The sequence below is a fragment of the Mizuhopecten yessoensis genome, unplaced genomic scaffold (genome assembly GCF_002113885.1).
Source record: "Mizuhopecten yessoensis strain PY_sf001 unplaced genomic scaffold, ASM211388v2 scaffold9715, whole genome shotgun sequence".
Classification (NCBI taxonomy): Eukaryota; Metazoa; Mollusca; class Bivalvia; order Pectinida; family Pectinidae; genus Mizuhopecten; species Mizuhopecten yessoensis.
In genome coordinates, this window is record NW_018408186.1 from 45,283 (window position 1) to 70,834 (window position 25,552).

At 32.9% G+C, this 25,552-nt stretch overlaps 1 protein-coding gene across 9 annotated transcripts in view; it reads right to left on the reverse strand.

Moving 5' to 3' along the window:
* The window catches only part of LOC110458707, a 75,924-nt gene that overhangs the window by 27,731 nt on the left and 22,641 nt on the right, over positions 1–25,552 (reverse strand). For 6 of the 9 annotated variants that reach the window (XM_021510575.1, XM_021510576.1, XM_021510570.1 and 3 more), the window contains 20 exons: positions 23,241–23,315; positions 20,185–20,358; positions 19,283–19,354; positions 17,293–17,469; positions 16,312–16,374; positions 15,786–15,923; positions 14,309–14,362; positions 13,750–13,896; positions 11,222–11,293; positions 10,802–10,939; positions 9,326–9,394; positions 8,931–9,107; positions 5,589–5,648; positions 3,989–4,162; positions 3,529–3,594; positions 2,877–3,026; positions 2,497–2,550; positions 1,535–1,681; positions 1,123–1,194; positions 660–773 (listed from right to left, as the gene is read on the reverse strand). In XM_021510575.1, coding sequence (XP_021366250.1) covers positions 660–773; positions 1,123–1,194; positions 1,535–1,681; positions 2,497–2,550; positions 2,877–3,026; positions 3,529–3,594; positions 3,989–4,162; positions 5,589–5,648; positions 8,931–9,107; positions 9,326–9,394; positions 10,802–10,939; positions 11,222–11,293; positions 13,750–13,896; positions 14,309–14,362; positions 15,786–15,923; positions 16,312–16,374; positions 17,293–17,469; positions 19,283–19,354; positions 20,185–20,358; positions 23,241–23,315 — 2,193 coding nt within the window. The remainder of the gene's footprint in view (positions 1–659; positions 774–1,122; positions 1,195–1,534; positions 1,682–2,496; positions 2,551–2,876; positions 3,027–3,528; positions 3,595–3,988; positions 4,163–5,588; positions 5,649–8,930; positions 9,108–9,325; positions 9,395–10,801; positions 10,940–11,221; positions 11,294–13,749; positions 13,897–14,308; positions 14,363–15,785; positions 15,924–16,311; positions 16,375–17,292; positions 17,470–19,282; positions 19,355–20,184; positions 20,359–23,240; positions 23,316–25,552) is intronic. The other 3 variants (XM_021510578.1, XM_021510577.1, XM_021510579.1) reach the window with 2 other exon arrangements.

Consider the following 25,552-nt stretch of genomic DNA (forward strand, 5'->3'; position numbering starts at 1 on the left):
TGTTATTTTTATAATCAGGTAAAAACAAAATAATGGAAAGACAGTAATTATATTTCCAGATTTCTCCTTCCACTCTTTGCCAAATACTTGACTCTACATGACAAATCAGACAACAGAAAAAAGGAAAGAGAGAAGAAACATTTAAAAAAGAAAATACACAAATAAAATATACGTTTTGGCATATTGTTATACATACAAGTAAGTCCTCGTCATACAGATTTTGTTCATCTCCACTATACTTAGTTGACAATTTGTTTAGTATACCTTACAGTTATGTTGCAAAATTTTTCCTTTTATTTGACCACACCTGAAACCAATCATACTGTAACACCTTAAAATAGCACTAGTTCAAAATTATCTCCCTTCCTTAACATTTACTCAAGGGGGAAAAATGTATACATAAAATTGAACTTACATTTGAGATTCAAGTGCCAAGGTCACATGAGTTAACATAGGAAATGACAGAATGTTTAAGTAATGAGCAAAAGTTATATACCGACATCAGTTTATAAGTCATAATCCATTAGCTATATAGTTTATTTACCAATATCAACAGCAGATAATTACATATATAATATCTTAAGTATATGAAATCTTATCATTTTTTGTTTAGTTTTTTAATTGTCCCGCAGTAAACGCGTTTATGCAATGCAGCCTACCTTTTCAATGTTTTTGTTGTTTTCAATTGTCAAAATTGAAGGTCCCTTTTTCATGCGGTTGAAATCAATACACATCAGGCAATATGGCTGTTTTGAATCTGACTGCAAACACGCCTAAAAAATGACATCACTTCATACCAATATCTGGAAATGTATTGATGCATAATTCTGTTACGAAAATGAATGTTCAACGATTATTGAAATTAAGCTTAGAGAAAGCCATTTTATAAAATATTCTAATATATATCTACTTATATATTATTATTATTAGAAAGATTAAAGTAAAATAAGATATAATGACCAACATATATAGGATTAAAGACGAGCAGCTTTCATCCTTCTCATGACTCTTCGGGTTTATTTCAATATAGAAAGTCAAAATAGTGAAAATAATAAATGGTTTAAACATATTCTTTAAAGCAATATATAACTTAATCTAGTAAAAGCAGAGCCTGTATCAAACCTTCCAGTGCTTATGTCTTTTGCAATGTTTGCCATGCTCAATGCCAGGATGTGAAAGTGCTGAAGCATCAGTCTGAAGAAAATGTGTAAAGCAATTGAATTAGACAAAACATACACCAAATTTGTACCCGAAATGACACTGCTAATATGACAATAACAGCGAATGAAATATCAAGTTGTTTATGTCATTTATCACGAGAAGTAGTAATTTTTAAACTAAAATCTTTACATGCAATGAATAGGTAAAGTAAATGGTACTTGACATCTGATGTTTGAATGAGAGATCCAAATATTCGGATGGTAAATCTGCGCTGGAGTCCTTTTATTACAATAATGTACATACATCGAAATAATGCATGTGATAATTGATTTATTAGACTACAGACATTGAGAAATTAATAAAGGATACTCACATTTTCCATTTTATGTTGTAGATATGCATGTGGTATCTTTTCTCTGCACTTTGGACAATCTACCTCATTTTCTTTATTATTTTGTCCAAGGGAAAAGAGGCATCGGTCACACATGTACAAACCACAGGGGAGCCGAAAATGTGCAGGCTATGAAAAAAATCAACTCCTTTTTCAATGCAATTGTATGACATCGATATTCAAATAAACATTTTTTACTACAAAAACTAACTTAAAAAATAGTGGTAACTACGTATTTCAAACATCATTACGATGTCCATGCCGTTATAAACGTAAGAGACGGTTGCATAATCTTTTGCTACCTGACTCTTCATAAAAATAGTATATTAAGCAGTTTTGCGAATTTTATTCTTAAAATTACTAAACGTATCTCGCCTCGCTTATTTTTGCTGCCCAACGACTGTTTGTGTAGTCACATGATAAACTGGTGTTTGCTACCCTTCAACTGTTTGACTTTTCACGCGCGATGCATGCAGGGTGTTTGTCTACTGCCACTAAGACTAAGTCTACATGATGGCCATATTTAAAGACTCACAAAACGTTTATGCAGTTAATTTAATACCTTGAATCGAGTAGCATATTATAAAGGGAACAGTAGGAATTGTGAAAGAGTTTCATGCCTTATCTGTCAAAAGTTAAAATATTCTTTTTTGGTTTGGACAAACCAAATTAAACAGTTCAGCTTGTGTGTCCTTACTTCTTGGGAATGGTTTTGAATAGGACTGGTGAGGCATACAACAACTGTTTTGTTATTTACTAACAAGCAAAGCCAACCATTATTCTTCGTCTGCTGGATAACCGAACTGCTTGGTAGTGAAGCGGTCGTAAAACCAATCAATCAATCAACCAACCATTAGACGGAGGGTCAAAATAAAGATGATTTCATTGCCTTTTAGGTCTAATGAAATGCTCTTTTTTTTTATATCGAATAGTAAATCACTTACTGATAATTTACAGCTGCAGGGGATGTTTTTCCAATCCGGTTCCAGAAACATTTCCTTAACAGAACATATCAATGAATATGTGTAAATATGAACGTAACTTTTATTAAATAATTTGAATTAATAGATACGTGCCTTCTAGACTTTTTATGCCAAATATCATACTGCAACCTCAGAGGTCATGGAACTAGCAAGATGGTCATCTCTTAGAATCAGAAGGATTTCTCGATTTGATGACGACTTCAAGGAGGTGGAACACTTGTATTTTTGAACTTTGTTTGTTGATAATAGATCATATCAGATCAAGTGTTTTTGTCCTCATTTGAATTTCTGTATGAATATATAGTGAGCCAAAAACATCTTTATATTGTTCGTATACTTACAATTTCGGATATATCCTTAATCAATGTATTGATAGCATCCGCTGGTGTTTTTTCCCCGTCCAATATTATATATTTCACGGCAGATATTTTCAAAATTGATACGAGGCATAGTTTACAAAGCGATGCATCTTTATCGTCTGTGATGCAAATCTAAAACGCAAACGAGTTTGCATGTTCAATAATTTTTGCAGATGAATGTTTCATACCCAAATCAAGATATGTCAAACTAATTTTACAAATCCTGAAGATACGGTTAGCATATATTAAACGTGTTCAAAAAATGAAGTAGAATAACATGATTATTTAGAAAATAAGTTTCATTTAAACTATATAATTAGTAGAGACAGCATACTCGGGTTGAGCAGCCGTGCACAGTTTGTACGCATTGTTCTGCTTGTTATGAGCCAGTATTTATAGTGTCAAATACTACAGCACAGAAACTATGTTACTGAACCAGACCATATTTTGCTCAACTCTATGCAGTTTGAGTGAGCAGGTTCAAGTACACAACATTATCCATCAGCTTGCAAGGATCGAACCTATGACCAGACAGTCATTATAGGCTGACACACTACCAAACCCAACTTTACTATGCGTCAATCAACTTAATATCGGGAATATGTCTAAATCAAATGGATTTATATATGCTTACCTTGTGATGCTGATGTGTCCGGCACCACTTCGATGGATTCCAGCTACGATATTTGGGAATGAGTTCCTTCGAATGAAAATATAACGTTTGCATAAAATGGAAAATAGAACTTGATGATTTAATTCATCAGTGTGTAAAGCAAATGGAACACATCAGTAGAAGTAACCTGTTTCGTTCTCATTTTCAGAAAAAAAGGTTTATTTCAGTGTTTGATTGCTTTGTTAATTCATCTTGGCGTAATATACTTTTTATTCATTCTTACGGATTAATAACGATTCCACGATACTATTTCAAGTAGGTAACAGTAATTCTCAAACCACTGACTTACACGCAAAAATCAATATATAGTAAAGTATTTTTTAACATGTTGTAAGAGTTAAACATATATGTTTGTAATTTTGTTCATTACTTACCATTGCTATGTAACTTACACATTAAGACAAGATATGTTAATTCCTACCTGCTCTCTTTTACTGAAATGAGACTCTAGTGTTTGGATAGGAATCACGTCATTGCAGTTGCGGTCGGGGCACAATACACATTTGTTGCCCAAAACATTTAATGTTTCAGTACATTGGGGTTTTTCAAAGCAGTTTTTGCACAACGTAGCTCCACATGGTAAACTAGCAGCTTCCTGAGGAGGTTAAGATATTGTGTTAACTGAATATAGCAATTGTGTTGCAAATGATTGATATAAAAATGCAATCATAGAAGAAAAAAAGAAAAGAAAAAGTTGACCGATGACCACCAAAATCAATGCATGTGTTGTTTGTCATGCTGCCGGTTTTCTCAACTACCTTGCGTTACAATGTTAAATATCAGCTTTTGTATGTTTCTGATATACATTCTTGAAATAAAGTAAATTAATTAATATGCATACAAGACTGTGATCAAAACTGAACTTTGCATGATTGAAATATTCCAATAAGTAATTGTATATATAGACAAATTCTATACAAATACCAATATTTCAAACTCTAAAGCAAGAATTGTCAACTAAGCAACAATAAAAGTTGTCTTAAAGTTATAGCATCTCTATAGATCATTGCACCTTATTTAATCTTATAAACAAATATCTGTCGCTAAGACGTTAACATACATGTTGACAATAATCTCTCTTTGATTTTTATTGTGTAATGAGTAAAACCGTTATCTGGTAATCAGATATTACTTCAGAAAAATCGATATTTTGCTAAAGTCTATTCAAGATATTAAGTGTAGAAAAGATGATGCTTTATTGACATATTAGAAAGAATTATGTGTAAAACGCTTCAGTCTCAATTTTTCAAAGTGAAGTGTAGGCATTGTGAATTTTCCATGAAGGCACCCTTAGAGCCATTTTTTGTCACAATCTATTTCAAGTGATGTATTTTCAATTTATTACTTTAACCTTCAACGCAACTTACTAAAGAAATGTGTGCATAAAAATGTTTCTTTCCTTTCCAAATATTTTGGTTCGAGACGTTATAGTTTCTGCAAATATTTGTTTGAAGATTTTAACACACCCCTGACCCCTGTGATCATAAAAGTAGGTCAAGAGCATATTTGTTGGGATACTTTATATAGGGTAGCTTCTGGCCTGATCATATAATTCACATCATTTGTACATTTCGTATTTTATTATGGGAATACTACAACATCCGAATTATTCTTTTTTGTATGAAAAGGTCGATTTTTGACCAATTTTTATATTCATCTATATCTAATTTACTTTATTTTAGCATAACTATTTACTCTGTGTCATTTACATATAAACACTGTAAGAACTACATGAAGCATGGAGAATTCATTTAATACATTGATAAAAAGTAAAAAACAAATCCTGTTTTAAGCTTTTTTTCTTTTATGCATTTTTTGAAAAAGGTCAATTTAACAAAATATGTTATTTTAGGTATTTTTTGTTGTTTTGACATGTGCACAACAATTTCATGCAATATCTTCCAAGTGTGCTTGAGGATTTCCTTTTTAAAAAAATGATAGCTAAAGGCATCCGCTTTCTCCAAATTATAAATAATGAATTAATATTTTTCTTTCTAGTAGTGTTACATGCATAAACAAACCTTTGGGTCAGAACATTTGCATTTTTCAGTGATTTTTATCTCAACGTTGTCCCCTTCAATCTGCAATATATAACAAAACACAGCTGACAAAACATGGATTGTTTTCTTATAAATGTAATGACGGATATACATGTTTTTTCATCGATTTCGATTTTAAATATATTTCTTTAATTTGTTTTATGTGAAATCTTGTTTTTCCTCAGCAGTGAAATGAAATGAGAGTGGCAGGATTGAGGCTACAACAACAAGGTGTCCTCAATGTTAGAAGTTGTCTTGCTTCCACACACGCTCCCGCGTATATTTATATAACATGATATAATTATTGAATAAATAATTGCATTATTATATGTGGGGTTTTTTCGAGGTTATCGCCGGGCATCCATACACTAGTCTCTCTAAGCCCCAGATACATGTCGCATGAAATGTCCTTTCTTTGACTTATGTATCATCACCTAAGAGTACCATCGATGGATGCACATTGTTTTCCATAATGTTGTTGATTAAACCAAAAAGTGATTCATGTAAGAGGTTAGAAAAGATATGATTCACTTTTGGTATAAAAATGAAACTAACCAAGATGCACATGAGGCATGTATCGCTCACTTAGATCGATACCTATAGGTTTTTGGCTTTCAACCGTTTCAAAGCTATGGTCTAATTAAGTACCTATGCAAAGGGCCGGGCCCCCGCAGCAATTCTAATATCATAACTGTGGTTATCTTTTTATGCATATCAAACGTTTATGTGATGGGGTGGATATCTCAATCGTTTTAAATTTACAGCCCAGAGTCCTAAAGGGGTGGGACTAGACACCAGGGTCGATTCTAATAGCATGGATTTGTTTGTTTCTTGATGCCCAGCAAGGATATATATGGTTATTGGGTGGATATTGTAACCGTCTCAAAGTTGTGGCACATACACTTATTAAGTACCTTGGGGTGGGGCTTGACACCAGTGTCAATTCTAATAACATTTTTTTTCCAGGGTTATAGCTCAGGAATAACGTCCGTAGCGGTAAGGTCATACCCCAGAATCAATTATAATATCATGATTGTGTTCGTCTCTTGATGCCAAGTATTTGTATATATGGCTATGGTGTTGGGTAGCCCCACTGTTTCAAAGTTTTGACCATGGGTCTAAGTCTCAAAGGGTTGGACCAGACCGAGAGCCATCCCGAAAGCATACTGTATTTGTATTCGTCTCTGTATACTCAGCAATGGTATACATGGTTACAGGGTGGGGATCTCAATAATGTCCAAATTTAAAATTGTTTTCCAACCCATACTCACAGACCTTGGTGTCAGCCCTTCAACTGGTATAATTTTTAGTCCTCATCAACCTAAGAATGCTCTGCACCAATTGTCGTTAACATCCCATCACTTAATTCAAGAGAAGAAGTTGCCTAAAGCATTGCCAAATTACTTTTTTGGCCCTGCCGCTCAGTCCCCGGTTGGTCAGCCCTTCCATTTGTGCAGTTTTGTAACCCCGCTTTTCTTTTATTCGCCCTTCCCCTCAACCAACCGAGTGGTCAGCCCGTCCATTTGTACAATTTTGAATTCTGACCACACGAGAATATTTACAATCAAGTATGGTTGATATCTATTCTTATCACTTAGAGCCAGAGAAGAAGTCTCGCTTAAAGCTATATGGCCAAATTACCCCCTTTTACCCCCTCCCCTCAAGGTGTCAGCCCCTCGATTTGTACAATTTTGATTCCCCATCTTCTTGTTGATGGTTGCTTCAAGTTAAGTTTGGTCAAGTTCTATCAAGTTTCAATGTGATAAAAAGCAGATATTTACAGAAATGTTTTAAATGGTGAATTGACCTTGAGGAGCAGACTCTTTCAGTTGCCTTTCACATTTCCAATTTTAAAGGTTCATATATAACAGGATATGTTGATTGATTTGATCTGATTAGAATTCTAGTTCGACGACTCTGTAATATGGCATCACAACCTAGCTTGAAGACATTTAAAGATCGAAAAAGATAAGATCACGGCATAGGAAAGGAAATTTCCAGATTGAATTGGAAAGGTGAAATTACAGTTACAGAGGTATATAGTAAATGTAGTTATTCTACTAAAGTGTAATAGGGTCGGAAAATTTAATCTTTGCTATGAAAGAAAATACCGCTGGTCAGCATTATCTTATACTACATGTACACTGTATAAAGCCAAGCATGTAGTTAGGACACCGTAAAAATGAAATGATCACTAGATATAAACTCACGTGTTATATTCTAATAATAACATTGCACTAGGCAAAACATATATATATATATCATTGTACACATTAAGACAATTACACACCTGTAAACTTACAAACCCTTATGTACAAAAATTAACACGCATTCTAAAATACTATTTATTATAGACTATAAACAGTCATTATATCTAAGCAAATTCAGGGTCATCACATGGTCAAACAAATATTTATGTAAGTGAATCACCACTTTCACTTAGCCACCTATTGATATATATCTATATATATGTATCATAAGTAATAATGGCAGTATGATCCAATATTGGTATTGGAGTCGAACAAACAAATGTTGGTTGGATGCGTATTACTTCAAAAGAGATATAGGCAAAGAAGTAGTAACGATAGTGCAGACAAAGAAATTTGTCAAATTGTCAGGGCGATCTGCTCCTCTATCAAGACAGGAACATGAAAATATACATATCACATCATAAAACAGAGATAAACAATCAACATTTAACAATAATACAATAGAAAATACATAAACAAACAAACAGTAGCTATTTACTTATATGAAATATATTGTTGTAATTGTATATTCCCTCGGTTAGCTAGTACCGGAGGCTTATTATGGTAAAAAAATAATCTTGAGTACGTAAGGTCAAGTGAATTTATAACGAAAATCTAAAATAAAGTGGTGAGAAATATCTTACATGGTAGTTGTTCATGTTAACACGGCATGAAAAAAATGAGTTACGAGGTTTATCTGTACGTCTAAATAGCGGACGGGGTCACTCCCACTCGACCAGGTAAAAAAGTTCAAAGATTGAAAATGTGAGATAATGTGACAGAAACTGGACAAAACATACTTGTACGATGGCTTTAAATATGAAAGATATTAACTGTGTTTAGAGTACCTGTAATTTTGGCAACATTAAACCAGTTTTATTGATTGTTTCAAACTATTAGTTGTAGTTATTTTCTCTTTGAATTTTTGTTTTCATTGGGTCTTTTTTAATTTCTATGGTTGACCAACTAGTTAGGACATATTCATTTTTGATAGTGTTGTGAAAAGGTTGTGCATTCTCTCAAAATTTTGATGAATTTTCAGCTCTAACTGCTTTAAATACGTGATAATACTTACGAACGTTGCAATAGTTGTCTTGAGAACTTCCAATGGAATGACGTCGGTGCATGTCCTGCATTCTACGCATTCGGTATTGAAATGTGCAACTCTGACTTGCTCTGTTACCTTTGACAGCAGCAATTCTTCAAAGCATCGGATACAGTACTTTTCTCCACAGGGAGCTTTACAAACCACCTATACCAAAATGATGAAGTAACGAAGAAATGTTATCATGGTTATCATCGTTAATTATGAAGCACTATGCATATGCAGCGTAACCGGTATAGAAAAGTTCTTTCTTATCTCACATATTTGAAACGCTTATTGATGATGTAACGCTTCAGTGTATTTTTTTATTAATAATATTAATATTACAGAAATACGTATTAGAAAAAAATCATCAGTATACAAACCTTGTGATGTTTGTGCCGTTGACATATCTGTTTGGTGGAGTTGCATTTAGGCGCTTCATGCAAGTCTTTCTGTTGGCAAATTAGAATCAAATTAAGAATTAGAAAACAATTAAATGATGAAATCTACCAGGATTTAAATTAAAAACAATTCAACTGAAACTATAAAATAGGGGTTTCCAAAGGTAAAAGTTTCCGATGGTTAAGGTTTCCTACAACACATGCAAGTTCCATCAGGTTATCTTCCAGAATAAATCCATGACAATCCGTAAGTCGCCACCGATTTAAGCAGCAGTGAATAAGCAATTGATAATGACAAACACCGATATCCCATATTTGTTTTTCAAGTCTCAATAACGACCATTAAAATACAATCAGCGCAGATTGCAACCATCATGTTATGTTAGTGGTCCACATGTTTTATCCTTAACATATTTAACTTATTTAAATAGAGGCCATAGAACCGCCAATCAAATGATTAATGAGAAAATCAATGTTAACGAGTGTAACATTTAGGTCAGCACGTCTGCCATTGACTTGGCAATCTGTTTAATGCAATATATAAAAAAAAATAAGATATGAAGTTGATGAAGAAAAATAAGTAGTGCTTTAATTTCAGGTCCCGTTTGACAAATGAGATGCATATTATTCTCATATCTTGTTTGTAAAAGCCAAAATAACATCAATGTATATTTCAAAGTGGAATTAAAGATGATTCTCCTTCAGGATGTTTTATATGAATTCAGCTTCAAAGGAGATCAAAAGGGCCATCTAGAAGTAATAACAGTTAGTTACTATCTGGAAAGTGATAGTTTTCTATATCGACGCTTATTGACTCCTCAAACAGCTTATTGATTTTCTAAATTTGACGAGCACAGTTTCGAGTCGTGCTCAAAAGTGGGAGATTGGCTGACTTCATTCGGATTGTCGATCGTCAGCCTGACTTGGAAACCAGACTCGGTGATCCGAAATGATAATATAAAGACATTATGATCTATCATACAAGCAAGTTTGTTTTCTATTTTAGAAGCATTATATCATTAAAACATGCTGAATCTGTGTAGCATTACAATAACTTTATCTTACTATTTATCCTACTGATGGTGGTATGCATTGTGAAATAACTTTATCTATAGTCACAGTATTAGATGCCCTGCAAAGGTATGTCTATAATCTATATTTCTTTCGTGATATAAAACACTTTTAAAAAAGCAAAATATTTTGTATTTTATTGTAAACAAGTAAACTTTTTCAGATGGGAAAAAATAACGTGTATCATGGTATATTTGTCATAAATAATTTACCTCCATTTCACTAGGAATAAAATCAAACGACGTTTCATAACAATTTAAATTTTATTTTATTTTTTAATCGCACGTCTCCATTCTATTTATCCGATGTGTCATTTATTCAGACAATCCTTTGACTAAATCACTGTAATCCCTTTTTATTTGATACCATTTTGAAACTTTACTTTACCATTTGAAGATCGACCTTCCGTAGAAAATGTGGCACATTTGATGGAAGTTCTGAGAGTTTCTTATTCTTCCAAATGCACATCAGACAAAGTGGTTTCGTACAACTTTCATCAGCCAGTAATTTTGATTCACAAAATACCTTAAATATACAACATAATATAGAATGAGTCTTGAGATACTCAGCAATTGTGTTGATACTATTTGCTTCACTTGTTTTTTTTTTGGAGGATTAACAGATGGATGTTCATCTGAGTTTCACAAATTCATTCATAACCAATTCTTAAATTTTTGAAAATCGTAGCTAGGTTCTTAATGTGTAAACGTCTTATAACGTATTCCAATGATACCGCATGCATAACAGATTAATACTGTTTTGCTGAATAAAAATACAAACTGACGGCATTAGGCTGAGTAACAGTACCTTCCAATGTCTGTGTTCATGGCAATTTCCTTTCCTGGAAGTAGTGTTCACATAGCATTCTGAATCATCATACTGAAAAAGAAAATATAAAAATACACTTGAGGACAACTCATAACATGCGAATCAAATGATAAAACATGTTATTAATGCGATATTATAGGGGATGATAATAATAATAAAAAAACATTTTAACAATAAATACAACTTCATAATTGGATAAACATTAAAATATTTAATATTCTCCTTTTCTAGAAATATGTTAATTTTCCGGTCAAAATGTATTGATATCACATCTTTTTGAAAATTTTGATATCAGATAACAAACCATCAGCATGATTTATGAATGCAAAAAATAATGCTTTATTTAATTCAAGTATACATACATAATAGATATAGTGCATGTTTAAAAACATTAGTTGGAATGCTTTCAAATATAAAATATTTTCATTCATATAAAATATTATCTTTTAATATATGAATAACACAGATTGAAAGTAATCGTCAGTAAATTTCAATAAAATGTATTGAATGCAGCTACATTAATTTTTTTTGTCATGTTGAGTACATAAACTACGAAAGCTTATTCGATTTATTTTAGGAAATAAAACATAAATATTAAGTCGTATATGTAGAACAAGATAAAATATCGTCCGAGCGAAATAAAAAAAGTCTTTTAACTAATAATAAATGCTTGAAGATCAAGAACAAATATAAAATTATCATATAACTTGAACAAAATAGAAAATTTCAATGAAGAAAAGTCTTCTCTTTCAAACTAAAGTGTATAAATCCATTAATATATACTGAACATGTACAGGTAAACACCAAATGGTATAATAAGTTGATTGTACCTGATCATTTGCTAATTGCATGTTATGGTTGCTATATATAGACACATCGACCTGAACCAGTGATACTAGATAGCTGTTAGGTTACAATACCTGATTAAGTGCAAAAATATCAAATACTTGTTTAAGAATAGACATCAACTATTATAGTCAGTGGTTGCAAATTTGTAACGTTATAATGGTTTTATATGTACCGTACCACTTTTGATACATTTCTACATGTTTTTCATGAGTTAAATTTTCATCTTTTGACATTTTGTACATTCTGTACCTCTGATGAGCCCTAAATGAGTGTACTGTCAGTATGGTGCAGTAAATGTTACTTATTAAGTATACCTTTAGTTGGGTTTCTGCATCAACTTACAGTTGTGTGACCGCACAATTGGTTATAAATATAACGGAATAAAAAAATCCAGAAGGCTCGTATGGAATAAGGAACACTGAATTTTATCAATTTCTCATCGTATCTGATTAGAATAATTATGTTCAATTTTACAATGAGTGTTACACAGTATTACAGTGACCGTTATGGTTCCCATGCAGGTAACAGAACAGGTAAAAGATATTTTGAGTGAACGGAGATTTACTTGGCGCCTAACTGCGATAACGTAGCTTTCTGACGACGAGAGATTGTTTTTTATCGGGGCAGAGGAGGCCGGGTTTTAATATTAGTACTACCTTATACCGCGCACAGATGTGTCATAATCTAACATGTGTCAATTTGGGTCGTTAAAAAACCCAAAACACTATTTCTAAATTTAAGAAAATATAGATAGAAAGACCAGCTTATATATGTAGCTGGAATATAGAAACATACTTAAAAAACAAGTTAATATATTTAAAAACGAAACCGTTTTTATTGTTAAGCTATTTCTCAATTTTCATCGACCACGATTGTCATCGCACAACGTTCGTCCATCGTCCGAACATATGTGCGCAAGCACTTACCGTCCACATTTTCATCGTTAGCACAAAGTGCACTCACAGTGCGCATAACGCGCGCACACCCCACATTGTGTAATGTTGTGCGATCCCACAACTGTAATATTTCAATAGATGATCGAAATTTACTTCGTGTTTCGAGTTATTAATTGACACCTGTATAGGTACCCCAGGTATATTTTACCGAGTAGTAGCTTGCTGTCTAACTCATAAAGGAGTTAAGTGTTATTGTAAATACTATAGATGTGCTAAAATCATGTGAAATGCTTACTCAGGAAAGGGGTTATAAATAGGGATATATATGTGTCATTTCGTAGCATTTAGTTTAACTACAAAAGAGATTGAAATATGATAATATAAGGCTCAACTAAACAAACTAAGTGTCATTTTACTCTAGGACTTTCCTTGACTGATTGTCAACTACTGCATATTCGCTGTTTTGTGTTTTTAACATAGACGCTGCAAAAACATTAATCTGCCTTCTTCATTTTTTCTTTAGACAAATTATTCGGACCAGGGGTAAATTGTTATAACCCAACATATGACACACCTGCAATACTTATTCCATAACGGTTACTTGTTTTTTCCCCATTGATGACAATGTGTTGTCAACTCATAATAAAATGCTTATTAGCATATTTGTTTGAGCACGTTTTTCATTAAAGATTGCCATATATGCACAAATTTTCAAAATAAGTGAAGAGAAAATTCAAATACTATTTTTAGAAATAAACTAACCTTTTCCAAGAACATTTGTAGACTTTGTGCTGCTATGACCTCGCTGCATTTTGGGCAGAGACATCCCCCTGTCTTGCGATGTTTCTGATCCAATTTATAGACACAGTGATGGCAGACCAACAGGCCGCATGGTAATTTTGCCTGAGCCTGTTCAAGCCAAAACAGGCGAAATGAAAAAAAATAGAACAATGCTCTTGCAAATGCAAAACAAACTGTCATCTCTCTTGTGTTTCCAATCAATCCTAATATTTAACATGCAAAACTAAAGGCGTAAAATCCCTCCAGTATTTTCTGGCAAATATCGTTAACGATCGTTCACATTAAAATTCCATATAGCTGCCCGTTGCTCGTTGATGAAATCACAGCTCACTGTCGTGTTTTGTGCAAAATTCTTGATTTCAAAAAAAGAGATTAACGATAATAATTCATCAATCATAACTGCGGATTTGTATAAAGTGCATACATTTTGGCATATATACCGCTTTACCCAAAACATTATCATCGGTATTCCTTAAATGCATTCATTTTTACAAAAAAAATGTCTGATTCATCAGCGTACCTGCCAGGTGCCGCAGTCACAGGGTCGTTTTTCTTTTACGGTACTAAACAGTTCCTACAAACAGAAAACATGCATTAAATTTAAACAAAAGCAACATATCCCATTTGTATACTTAAAGATAAAAATTCAACATAAATATATTTCATTCGTGAACATTTCTTATTACGTATTTTGATATAATTATATTTGTTCATTGTCATGCTTTACGAACAAAACCTTCTGACCTACACTGAAAATGTGATAGCCTACATACATGTACATTTACCTCCAATTTAAATCAATGTAAAATGAGTTGCAATGTGATCTCACGGAGCTTAGATTTAGAACCGTCGTGCCGAAACACAGTGTTTATTTTTCAAGTTAACTTTTTCACACCTGATCACAGAACGCACAACATCGTTTGAATATTAACCAACAATTCAGATTATATACTTTAACTTCACTTTTGTAAACAATCTGCGGATGAAGTTTACATGATGAACCGCCTTCAACTCCCAGTTGCTCAAAACGAATTGCTTTAACATTGACATATAAAATCAGTTGATTTATTGTTTTGTATTGTCTGCTATGGATTTTTTTATCTTAATGTAACGTCTTCATAAAAGGCTGGATTGCCTCGTGAAATCGACAACTGTTATTGTTCAATTGTTGTTTGTTCAATTGTTGTTATTACTTGGTTGCTTATATGTCTATTTAGGTAATACCCACCCGACAAATGTGTATACTTCAAAATGACGATGTTACGATATGTATTCTTGTTTTTTTGAAGGTTCTTTGTTACCTGTCACTTTATTTAGGATGCTTATGATTTCACCTTGGAGTGGTGCTGACGGAGGAGTAGGTGAAAAATATAAGAAAACCAATTTTAAATTAACAACAGTATATAAGCATACCCGAAATATGAGACGATAAGGTTAAGTACGGTTTTTATGCTGAGTAAGACTGAGTGTCATGTACGAACGCCCGCCTATGAAAGGACTATCATTGGGGAGTTGGTCCTAAGTTCCCCAAACTCTGGATATTCTTAACATTGCATTTATGGAAATATATTTATTTTTCCACTACATGTCCATCTATAAGTATCACCATGAGCTATGAACACAATTCGATCAGTGTCATCTTGAAGCTTCCCCTCCCGCCTCGATTAACATGAGACAGGCGCTAGAATAATACGTGTTGGTGATGTTAGGTTGTTCCAGGAATCTTGCTAGCGCTGAGGACACAGACACTTCAATATAAGGGAATATCTATATTAAGGTCAATCATAACTGAATATTAAGAATTTAAATATGAGGATTAAAGGGTTTTTTTCAAAGTTCATGTTGGTATGACATGAAAGAAAATGCCGTTCACTTCTTATATGTATAAACCCGTAAACTTAAGATACATTTATATGTCAACATGCAGAAAAAATAAGCATATTTAACAAAATAATAATAACTATAATACAAGAAATATTTTTTAAAGCAAAATTTACATCATGTGGAGCGTCTTCAAAAAGTTTTGCAGAATCCTCAATACTCCAACTTTCTCCATCTAATGAAAAGTTTGATTCAACGGCTAACTCCAAACACAGCTTGCATAGAAGATCGTTCTTTAAAGTTGTCACGACAATCTAAATATCGATATATACATATATTGAAGATGGAAAATATCAACGACACATGCAATTAAGACATTGTTTGAAGTGATTGACGTATATATTTATGATATGTAATTTAGTGCATAATGGAATCCTTTTTTGGAAAGAAAAAATATTGTGATTTTAATAACACAAAATTATCACTTTCATAATTATTTCGTGCAATTAAGTTTTATATAAACTTCCATCGATTTTTTTTTACTATAAAAAGAAAAAGAGAAAAACAAGTTCTTTACTAAATATTAACAACATAGATAACAATTAAGATAAATTATCCACGAATATGATGAATAGAAACTGTACCATAGCTCTTATATTTAAGATATAGATATTTGCTGTAAAACACTAAATACATGTATACCTTATGGTGTTTGTGTTTCCTGCACCAGCATTTACGGTTGTGACGTTGGAAATCTTGAAGACCCTAGGTATGAAATAAAATCGTATTGTATTGATATGCTTTTATTTCTTTTTATCAAGTTACTATCCTAGTATTTGTGTTACTAACAACGTGGAGCTATATTTAGGTTTCAATTGTTTTAAAAATGGCGTCACATCAATAAATTCATGACTTCATAGCTTTACAACTGATGTGTTATGTTACAAAAGAAAATTGCTTTTAGTCAACTGTTGATATTTAAATTCCACGTCAGCCTGAGGATATATTTTATCGCGATTATTAGCAACAAAAAACTGGTTAACAAAAGATTCGTCATTTTCTAATTGCTGTTCGCCGGAGGCTTGCTGAAATTTGTTTTCGCATTATAAATAATATATTAACTGGAAACTCATGTGATCCTATGAAACTGTACAAATTTATTAATCCTTAAAAAATCACAAGCAATATTAAATGTCGGAAAACAATAACGAAAATATTCCCTTACCAAACAGACAAAACAAGAATTTGCCATATAAACTTTAGGATTGGATACTTATTTATTGTTGTTTGCATTAGCTTATCAAAGTTATATGGACTAGTTTTCGTTTGATACACATGTACTTATACCTATTCTCTTATTCTTATAAACTTCTGTATTTTATTTCAAAATAGTTCTATTATGTAACCGAAAAGGACAGAAAGAATACTCTATGGGAAGTTATTTTAATGCCTGTATAATTACACAATAATTAATGATATCAAGTACAATTTTTAAAGGAAAAAAAAAAGTGACAGTGTACACATATCGTACTAGTCATAGAAACGTCACATAGAAAATTGTATTGGTTGTGTAAAAAAAGAACTTTTCAAAGTCGACTTGGGAGTATTTTACACAAAATTATGGTTATTTTTGACTTGAACGTTTTTAATTGGAAAATAGCATTAAATCACTCAAATGACTACCTCTTTTAGAAATGACTCCAGCACTTCTCCAGGAATTTTATCACTGCAACCTGTACAATCTGCTGCATACGGTTGTTTTCGATTGATGGGTTCTCGTGTATGGCGAATTTTGGCTTCCTCTTTTAATTTGACGATACATTGACGACACAGGAGCACATCACAGGGGAGCCTTGCACACTTGTAAAATATCAAGTTATCAATAATCCAAGATGGTTTGCATTAGTGGACTGGATGCGGAACGTTGGACTTAAAATATTCGAGGATTTTATATCCGTTAAATTACAACATGGAGGAATGATATTCACTATATAAGTGTTTGTATAATATACTTTATACAAATCAGCACGCAGCGTTTAGAATAATAACGTAGGCGAAAATGGCTTTTGGGCTCGTGTTAGCCGTCTGGACAACTCCTTGTAGATTTCTACCTGAATACTTTTTTGTTTCTTTTCTGACTACATGTAGTTATTTGTAAATAATTTATGTAACTATTCAAATGAAACAGTCAATCAATAAATCCAGTCTTTAAAAATGTTGACTATTTCGTTCATATTCTCAAACGGGAGAGCCGAGGACTTAATTTAACTTACGTAGATCTACACCTACCTCACGTTTTTCCTTATACCATGAGCTGTTTATACCCTAATGACTATCTTATAAGCTTGGACTACGCATAGCTGTACATTTTGGAAACTTGTCCTTTAAAAACATATTATGGTATTCAGTTGCTTAGTTTAGAAATATCTTTCGGCAGAATTTTTTATCATTAAAAAATATTCCTTCACACAAAATCCGCATTTTCATTAGATTTGAGCATGTCCGCAAGCAGATAACCCGTAGAAGGCCGAATGAAATATGACGTGGTTTTTGACGTCATAGTTTGATAATACACTGTATCTGAACTGGGTTGCAATCATCACAGTATCACATATGGCTCGGTCTTCAATGTGACGGCGTATACGATAGTTTGAACGTAGTACGTAGTGGCAAAATACTGTTATTGTGAGTTGCTAACATGGTAACTACGGTAGCCGTGGTTACTACGATAATATAGTTCAAGTGAATCTTTACTGATATATTTGTTAATTAAGAAAATATACTTTGAACAACATTGTCTTCCTTATGATAGTTTTTGAAATATAAATGCACGCGAATTGGCAGACTGCTCCAATAATGACGCAATCTGTTTACTTTACGAACACGCCAATGTGCATCCATGGAATAAGAAGTCTGTCAGCATCATAACGTTATAGAATTAGACATGATTGATTCCGAATATGTTCCATTTTTCAAAATGTTTAGGTATCAAGAAATGACTGTTATCCCGCTGAAGCGTAAAGTAAACATGGAAGAAGTCCGGCACCATGTTTGAAACATGTATCAATCTTACTATCTATTGATGCTTACTCTCAAAATATATGTTTATGTAATCTGAAAAGATAGAAAATATTCTTTTTATTTTGTGTTGAAAATTTCTCTCACTCAGAAACGTCATTGAAAATAGTTTTAAGATTAATTTGGATTTTTAGAAATGTTGAAGCTGTTATGTTTTTACCGCGGTTCTAGTGTATTCTTCCTGCTTTTACTTTATAAGTTCTGCTTCCAGTTACTAGAATGAAAGAACTTCAAGGGCAACACATAGCAAGGGTAATAGCCCTCTACTTTTTTTTTACGCACGACGCTTGTATTACCATTACAGAGCTTCGATCGGGCACCTGCTTCTATTAGAATAGGATTTTATGTTCGATGAAGATTTGCTCTATTGCATAATTGATTGTTACATTTTGTATAGTAAAGTATACCCGCTCTGTAAAAGATATCTTTCCTGATAGTGTCCACAATCCGTAAGCGTTCACCAGCTGTCAATTTCATTTCATTAAAATCGGTTTAATGAAATCTACCAAAAAGGAATTTGGTACCTTTACAATACATTTAAAATCAGCAGAGATACAAATATACTGACCTCGGAATTCATATTCATTATACTTACAATAGCCATATGGTGTTCGGGGCACTCTTTATTTTGGTTGAATCGTTGAAGAATCCGTGCTTCTGTGATAGACTATTGAAGAAAAAAATGCTGGTTTAAATACCTGTTACATCTCTAATAAAACGTAAAAAATTTCAGTAATCATACATAGTGAACTGGTATCGATTTCATATGCATCCAGTGACTTGCGAGTCATACTTCTGTGACTTTATGTATCTGAATTATTAGAATATCTACAATCTTGCAAAAAGAAAGTTTACTCCACTGTGTTAGAAAGGCAATACATATTGATTCTTTATCTTCCCATGCCCCTTGCTATACTTGCAAGTTTTCTGCACACGTCATTTATATATATTACGTTTGCTTGTAAATTAACAACATGTATAAATCTGAATTCCTTGGTATTTCCGTTTTTTGAGGGATCGCAATCGTATTTTAGAGTCGAGGTATTTATAAGTATTTCCTAAAATAGTGTATGGCAAAGTTGCGACAGATACAAATTGATAGTTGCTTATATTTTGAATTATTTTTCATAAACTACTTTACATGTTATATGTTCGTGTCATTACTCTGTTTCCTTTTTGACGATATGTGTTTTATATCGTTCCTTTATTTCTGTAAAAATTGTTTCAATTGTTGATTGATTTTGTAGCTAATACTTTTGTACAAATTAACAGTAGCTTACAAACAACCTCTGCCCTATGATTTTTCTCTGCAAATACATTATAGCAAACACCTTTGCATTAAGGTTTGAAACTGATGCACATAATACAAAACTGAGGCATTCGTCTTTTGACATATACATTTTATCAAACAACTGTTTGTATTCTGTATACAATCTTAACAATTTAAACTTTCATATAACTAACTGTTTTAGGCTCATTGTAATTTGTAATATTTACCTTTGGCAAGTTTTCAATCCAACTCGTGATTTCACTTTTGAGGATTCGACCAACGGAACAGTTACATATAATGTGATCTTGTTTCTCTCGTCTGAGCGGGCTCTCCAGAATGCGAACTGATGTTTGAATGCATTGATGACAAAAAGTCTTCCCGCATGAAAGTTTTAAGCACACCTACAACAACAAGATCTAAAATAAATGACAAGGATAGAGTTAAATATATGACTGGAAAAGAATGCGGAACCGTAAAGATACACTTTGCTTAAACAGACAAATAAAAGACTGTCTTTTCCTTCGCGATGGAATTGGATGTAAACTCTATATAGATATTTTGAAATCAGTTGATTCAAAAAACTGTTGTACACTATTTTCTGAGTGTATATTTTTTAATAGACACAGATTGTTAGTATATATGTTCATCTCTTATATGTAACATCCCTTTATCACAACCCGTTTATCATACCCCTTGTGAAGCATCTCTAGTGTACTTACGATTCCTTCATTCAAAAGGATCCAAAAAAGCAAAGAAGGTGACCGGTCGCAACGTTTATGTATGTAAATAATTATGACTTGAAATAGTTCTACGATATACGCCCGTTCCATGCCAATCTGACATACTTAAAATTCTTCTGATGCAGTATTGTACATATGTATCTAAATGTATGAAAATATGGGAACGTGAGAAGAAAGACAACATTTGTACTGTATTATTCATTGAAGTTGAGAGCTATTACTGAAGTGTTGTGAAAGGGGAAAACATACTGTACTGGACCAACTTCAGCTGAAGGAATAAATTGACATATCTCCTTTATGATTTAAAAAAATATATATTTTCATAGGAATTGTCTCCCTGTGTATATATTTCAAACCATGACAATTTAAATTGAAATTACCCCTTTTTGCCAATAATTGATTAATCTTAAACCATTAAAACCAAATGTATTTCATTGCTCATTAATTACTTGCAGATTTCGCTATTTGACAATTTGTAAATATTGGATTTTTCTCAGCTTCTTACTTGGCCTTATATTTTGTATAGTGTACATGCACACCAAGTTTCAGAAAACTCGAACGATATTTAAGCAAGTTATCTTGCGGAAACCACGGTGTAGACGGACGGATGGACAGACGGACGGACGGATGCTCCCCATACAATAATACGTCCCAGCAAAATGTTTAAGGTCGTATAAAGGACATTATATTTCGATTTTCGAAAAAACAAAATTCTGGTCAATCGTGATTCAATTTGAATTTACATTGTTTACTAAATGTATATTCACTGTGGATCTAACTTAAGATTAAAAAAGTAGCCAATCTTTAATAGTAAAATATCATCGAGAAAAGAAAACATTGTCAATTTACATCAACTAGGTGATGATAATTGGAGAAAATGTAGATAAGTCGTTAAAAATGTATTAGTCAAATTTACACTACTTAATCAGAGTAACAATAGACTTCTACATTAACTGTTAACGTCAATTTTTCACCAACAACTTGACAGGGACTAAGGTGTATTATAAGCATGTTGATTTCGAAATTTTAATGGTTAACTTTCCATTTCTTGAGAGTATCATCCTTGCTCTACCCATCAACGGTTTCTATATGTCGAACTTGATTGGATATTTGGGAGCTTGTTCAGAATACCAGGAGTTTCGTGATAGATTCAGGATGCTGATAGTCAAGCTTACGTTGGGAAATGTTCGATTTTAGTGTTAGATATGATGGTTTTGCTTATTCTCATCAGTGTGCCCTATGAAGTGTCACTATTCCGACTCTCTACACGACATGTGTCGTCAATGAAGCAGATGATGCTCTACCCTTTCGGCTCATCGTTTGTCGGTTTATTATTACAAAATACTAGAGACAAATTTAATAACTAAATATTTGTACTGAAACGTGAGAAAGCGTTCAACAGCTCTTAACTATACAGTGTGCAAGTAAAGTAGTGAAACCATGGATAATTTACCTATGAATATAATAATTTTGAACATGCCTGCAAGAAACTAGAATCTTATTATAATTCAAGATTACTTTAATCGTGCTGTTGGCACCGTCAGGCGCCGTTTTTACTTCACAAACTAGTATTTTGGCTCCAGCGAAATGAACACGTATGGTTACGCAATCCACTTGGTGATGTAATCAGCATGTCTTCAAGATTAAAATTATCTTATAATTACGTATTTGTGACAAATATACTGACACAACACTTTATACAAGTTTTGTTTCTTTCAACACTTATACAAAAACAGCAGTAGAACACCGAATTATCTACAAAACCGTAATTTGAAATCAAAACCTATAAAAGCAACGACAAATTATGAATACGGGAAATATTCATATGGAGATCATTGTAAAATTATGGTGAATGTATATAACGGCCACGTTCAATATGTCATATGCAGATGAATGTATCTAAAAACATTTTTTTAATAACTGAAGTTATTTCCTTTATGGACAAAAAGATGTAAGATTGAAGTAAGTTTAATTGTTTCAACCAACTACTGATAAATTAATCCTATAAAACCAATTTTTGAGACATTCTTGCTATAGAGTATTAAATGCATTGCTTATATTCATTACTAGAATGATTAATGTTGTAATTACTGTCAGTCTCTATTATGTATTCAAGGCCGTCTACTGAAAATTCATATTTCGAGTTAAAAATCCATGAACTTTTGTTTTTAGCATATCATTGTTTCAAGTTCATATTATAACTATTATTTGAAATATCTAACTATTCTTAATTCTAAACATAGGAAAGCAGATTTGATCATGTCCTTAATCTTAATAATTATTTCTGAAAAAAAGTCCAAATACCGTATTTCAGTTTATGGGGCTTTGTGAAATTTATAAATTTTAGAACCATTTTTTTAAGATACTATTTACATGTCAAAAACAACGACACGTGTTTCTATATAATTATAATTCTTCCAACACACATGGGTATGGTAAATTAATCTTTTTGAACTTGAAAAGGAAGCATTGCGGTCGAAACAGTTATGTCATATAGGTTATAATTTCATTATGCCAACATGCCACCTTTTAATCAAACGAACCTTGCTGTGGTTGTGCTTTGGGCAAGAACCATCATCATTTATATAGGTCCAAGTATGTCTCAACACTGCTGCGGTCTTGAAATAAAAAAAAAAGTTTTTTATTAATCATACATTATTTGTACATTTCTGCTATAGATATCGTGCCTTAACCTGTCGGAAAACTTTGGTTAATATTGAAGTCTTATAATTGAATAGACCTTTAAGTATATCGTTTTAAAAACATTTAACAATTACTTATATTTATGTCATGGGTAAGCGTGCGAGGTATTTTACCGACAGCTACTTATCTTATAAGAATCAGGATTGAGGCCATGTTAACGTCATTATTATGCATGCGCAAAGAGGTCACGAGAGCTGAATCCAACGAATAGCGACCATATCTTATTTTACTGTGTCAGAAGAAATGTTTTCACAATAAACGTGCCGAGTGCTATTCTTAGCTGATTCAGTTATCATCTGTCAAGAAAAACCTTTTCTCGACGTTCAGTCTGCCTGCTTGGTCGACAACGTTTTAGTATGGAAAAAAGTAAGGACTTTTGGAAATTGCCACAAGTTCCTTTATTGGACCCAACCCTTCTTCCCAAAGGCAGGCGGCAAACTAAATTTATACAAAATTGAGTTTCCTTCACCCAAGGATGCTCTACACAAATTGTGTTTATAATTCCTCCTATCAAAATGATGGAGAAGTATTTTAAAGATTTACCTGAATTTCCCGTATTGTGCCTCACCCTTCTGCCCCAAGGCGGGCCACACTCTCCGTTTATACAAAATTGAGTTTCCTTCACCCAAGGATGCTCTACACAAATTGTGGTTAAAATTCCTCCTATCAAAATGATGGAGAAGAATTTTAAAGATTTACCTGAATTTCCCCTATTGTGCCTCACCCTTCTGCCCCAAGGCGGGCCACACTCTCTGTTTATACAAAATTGAGTTTCCTTCACCCAAGGATGCTCTAAACAGAATTTGTTTAATATCCGTCAAATTATACTAAAGGAGAAGGATTTTAATAATTTATTACTACGTTTCCCTTATTGGGCCTATGGGTGCAGAGGGGTGGGGCCCAATAACGAAATTTGAGGTTTGAATCCCTCCAATGGTCCAGAAGAGGAAGGAATTCAAAGATTCAAACCTCACAGTCCATTACTGGACCCCGCCACTGTGCACCCAGAGGGACCACACCCTCCATTTTGTCCCCTTTACCCAAGGATGCTCCTGGCCAAATTAAGTCAAATCTAGTAAAAATCCATCAATCTGTCAGGACTAGTAGCGTTTCAAAGGAAAGTTGACGGACGGACGACGGACGACGCAATACGGCACAAGAATGAGAGAAGGTTAGCGGCGCTGTACTTTAAAATAAAAAGTGAGATCTTATACCTATATTGTCATGTCCGTTCGCTTTTTAATAAGTGTCACCTATGGCAGTCGTAGCAATATCTGATTTAAATATTGAATTCATGATCTAATAGTGGCATATTTCACTTAACCCGATTTTAATAAAACTATTCTTATTGTAAAAACACGCGATGAGAGTGTCGGTCCATGGTACATTTCAGTCTCTTAACGCGAACTCATTCCATCTCTAACTACAAAGAAGATGGTATAGTATATTTTTGAAGTACAATCATATCAAAAAGAAATGTCAAAACATCGTCAATACTGGCAATGATAAGTGTGGATTAAAACTATATATTTTTTTATTTTTGTGCTGAACTCATCAAATTCCATTATGTATTTGTCAATTTCACATCCGAAGATGAAACAGTCACATTTCAAACACAACTCAACGATGTTAGATTGAAGACATGGTATGTAAACCTTTTGGCCACACACCATTTGTACCTGAACCTACAAATATATATAGAAAACAAGAGGCCCATGGGTCTTAACGGTCACCCGAGTTCTGATATATTTATACAAAGAGTTGATTTTTGTTTTTAAAACATGAACAGAAATATTATTCAAAGTTCACAATATGAATGCCAATTGAAAGCAGTTTAATGCTTAAATATTTACACATATGCTGAGTACAAAAATAAATAACTACATAAAAGACGCAGATTTGTAAGAAAGTTTTTTTTTTTTTATCAAGAAACATCTTCTTTTCCTATGTACTTTATAAAATACAACCGTAGTCTTACAAAGTCTTCAAAGATTTGTTTGACTTATAAAATGGATAATGAATCATCAAAATAGCCTGCCACATTTACTGAATGTGTATAGTGCCTCATATATAACTTATATACGATTATGATCTGATGACGTCACTAACCCTCACTCTGTAACTGAATCAGCCTGCCTTTACAGTTGATGTT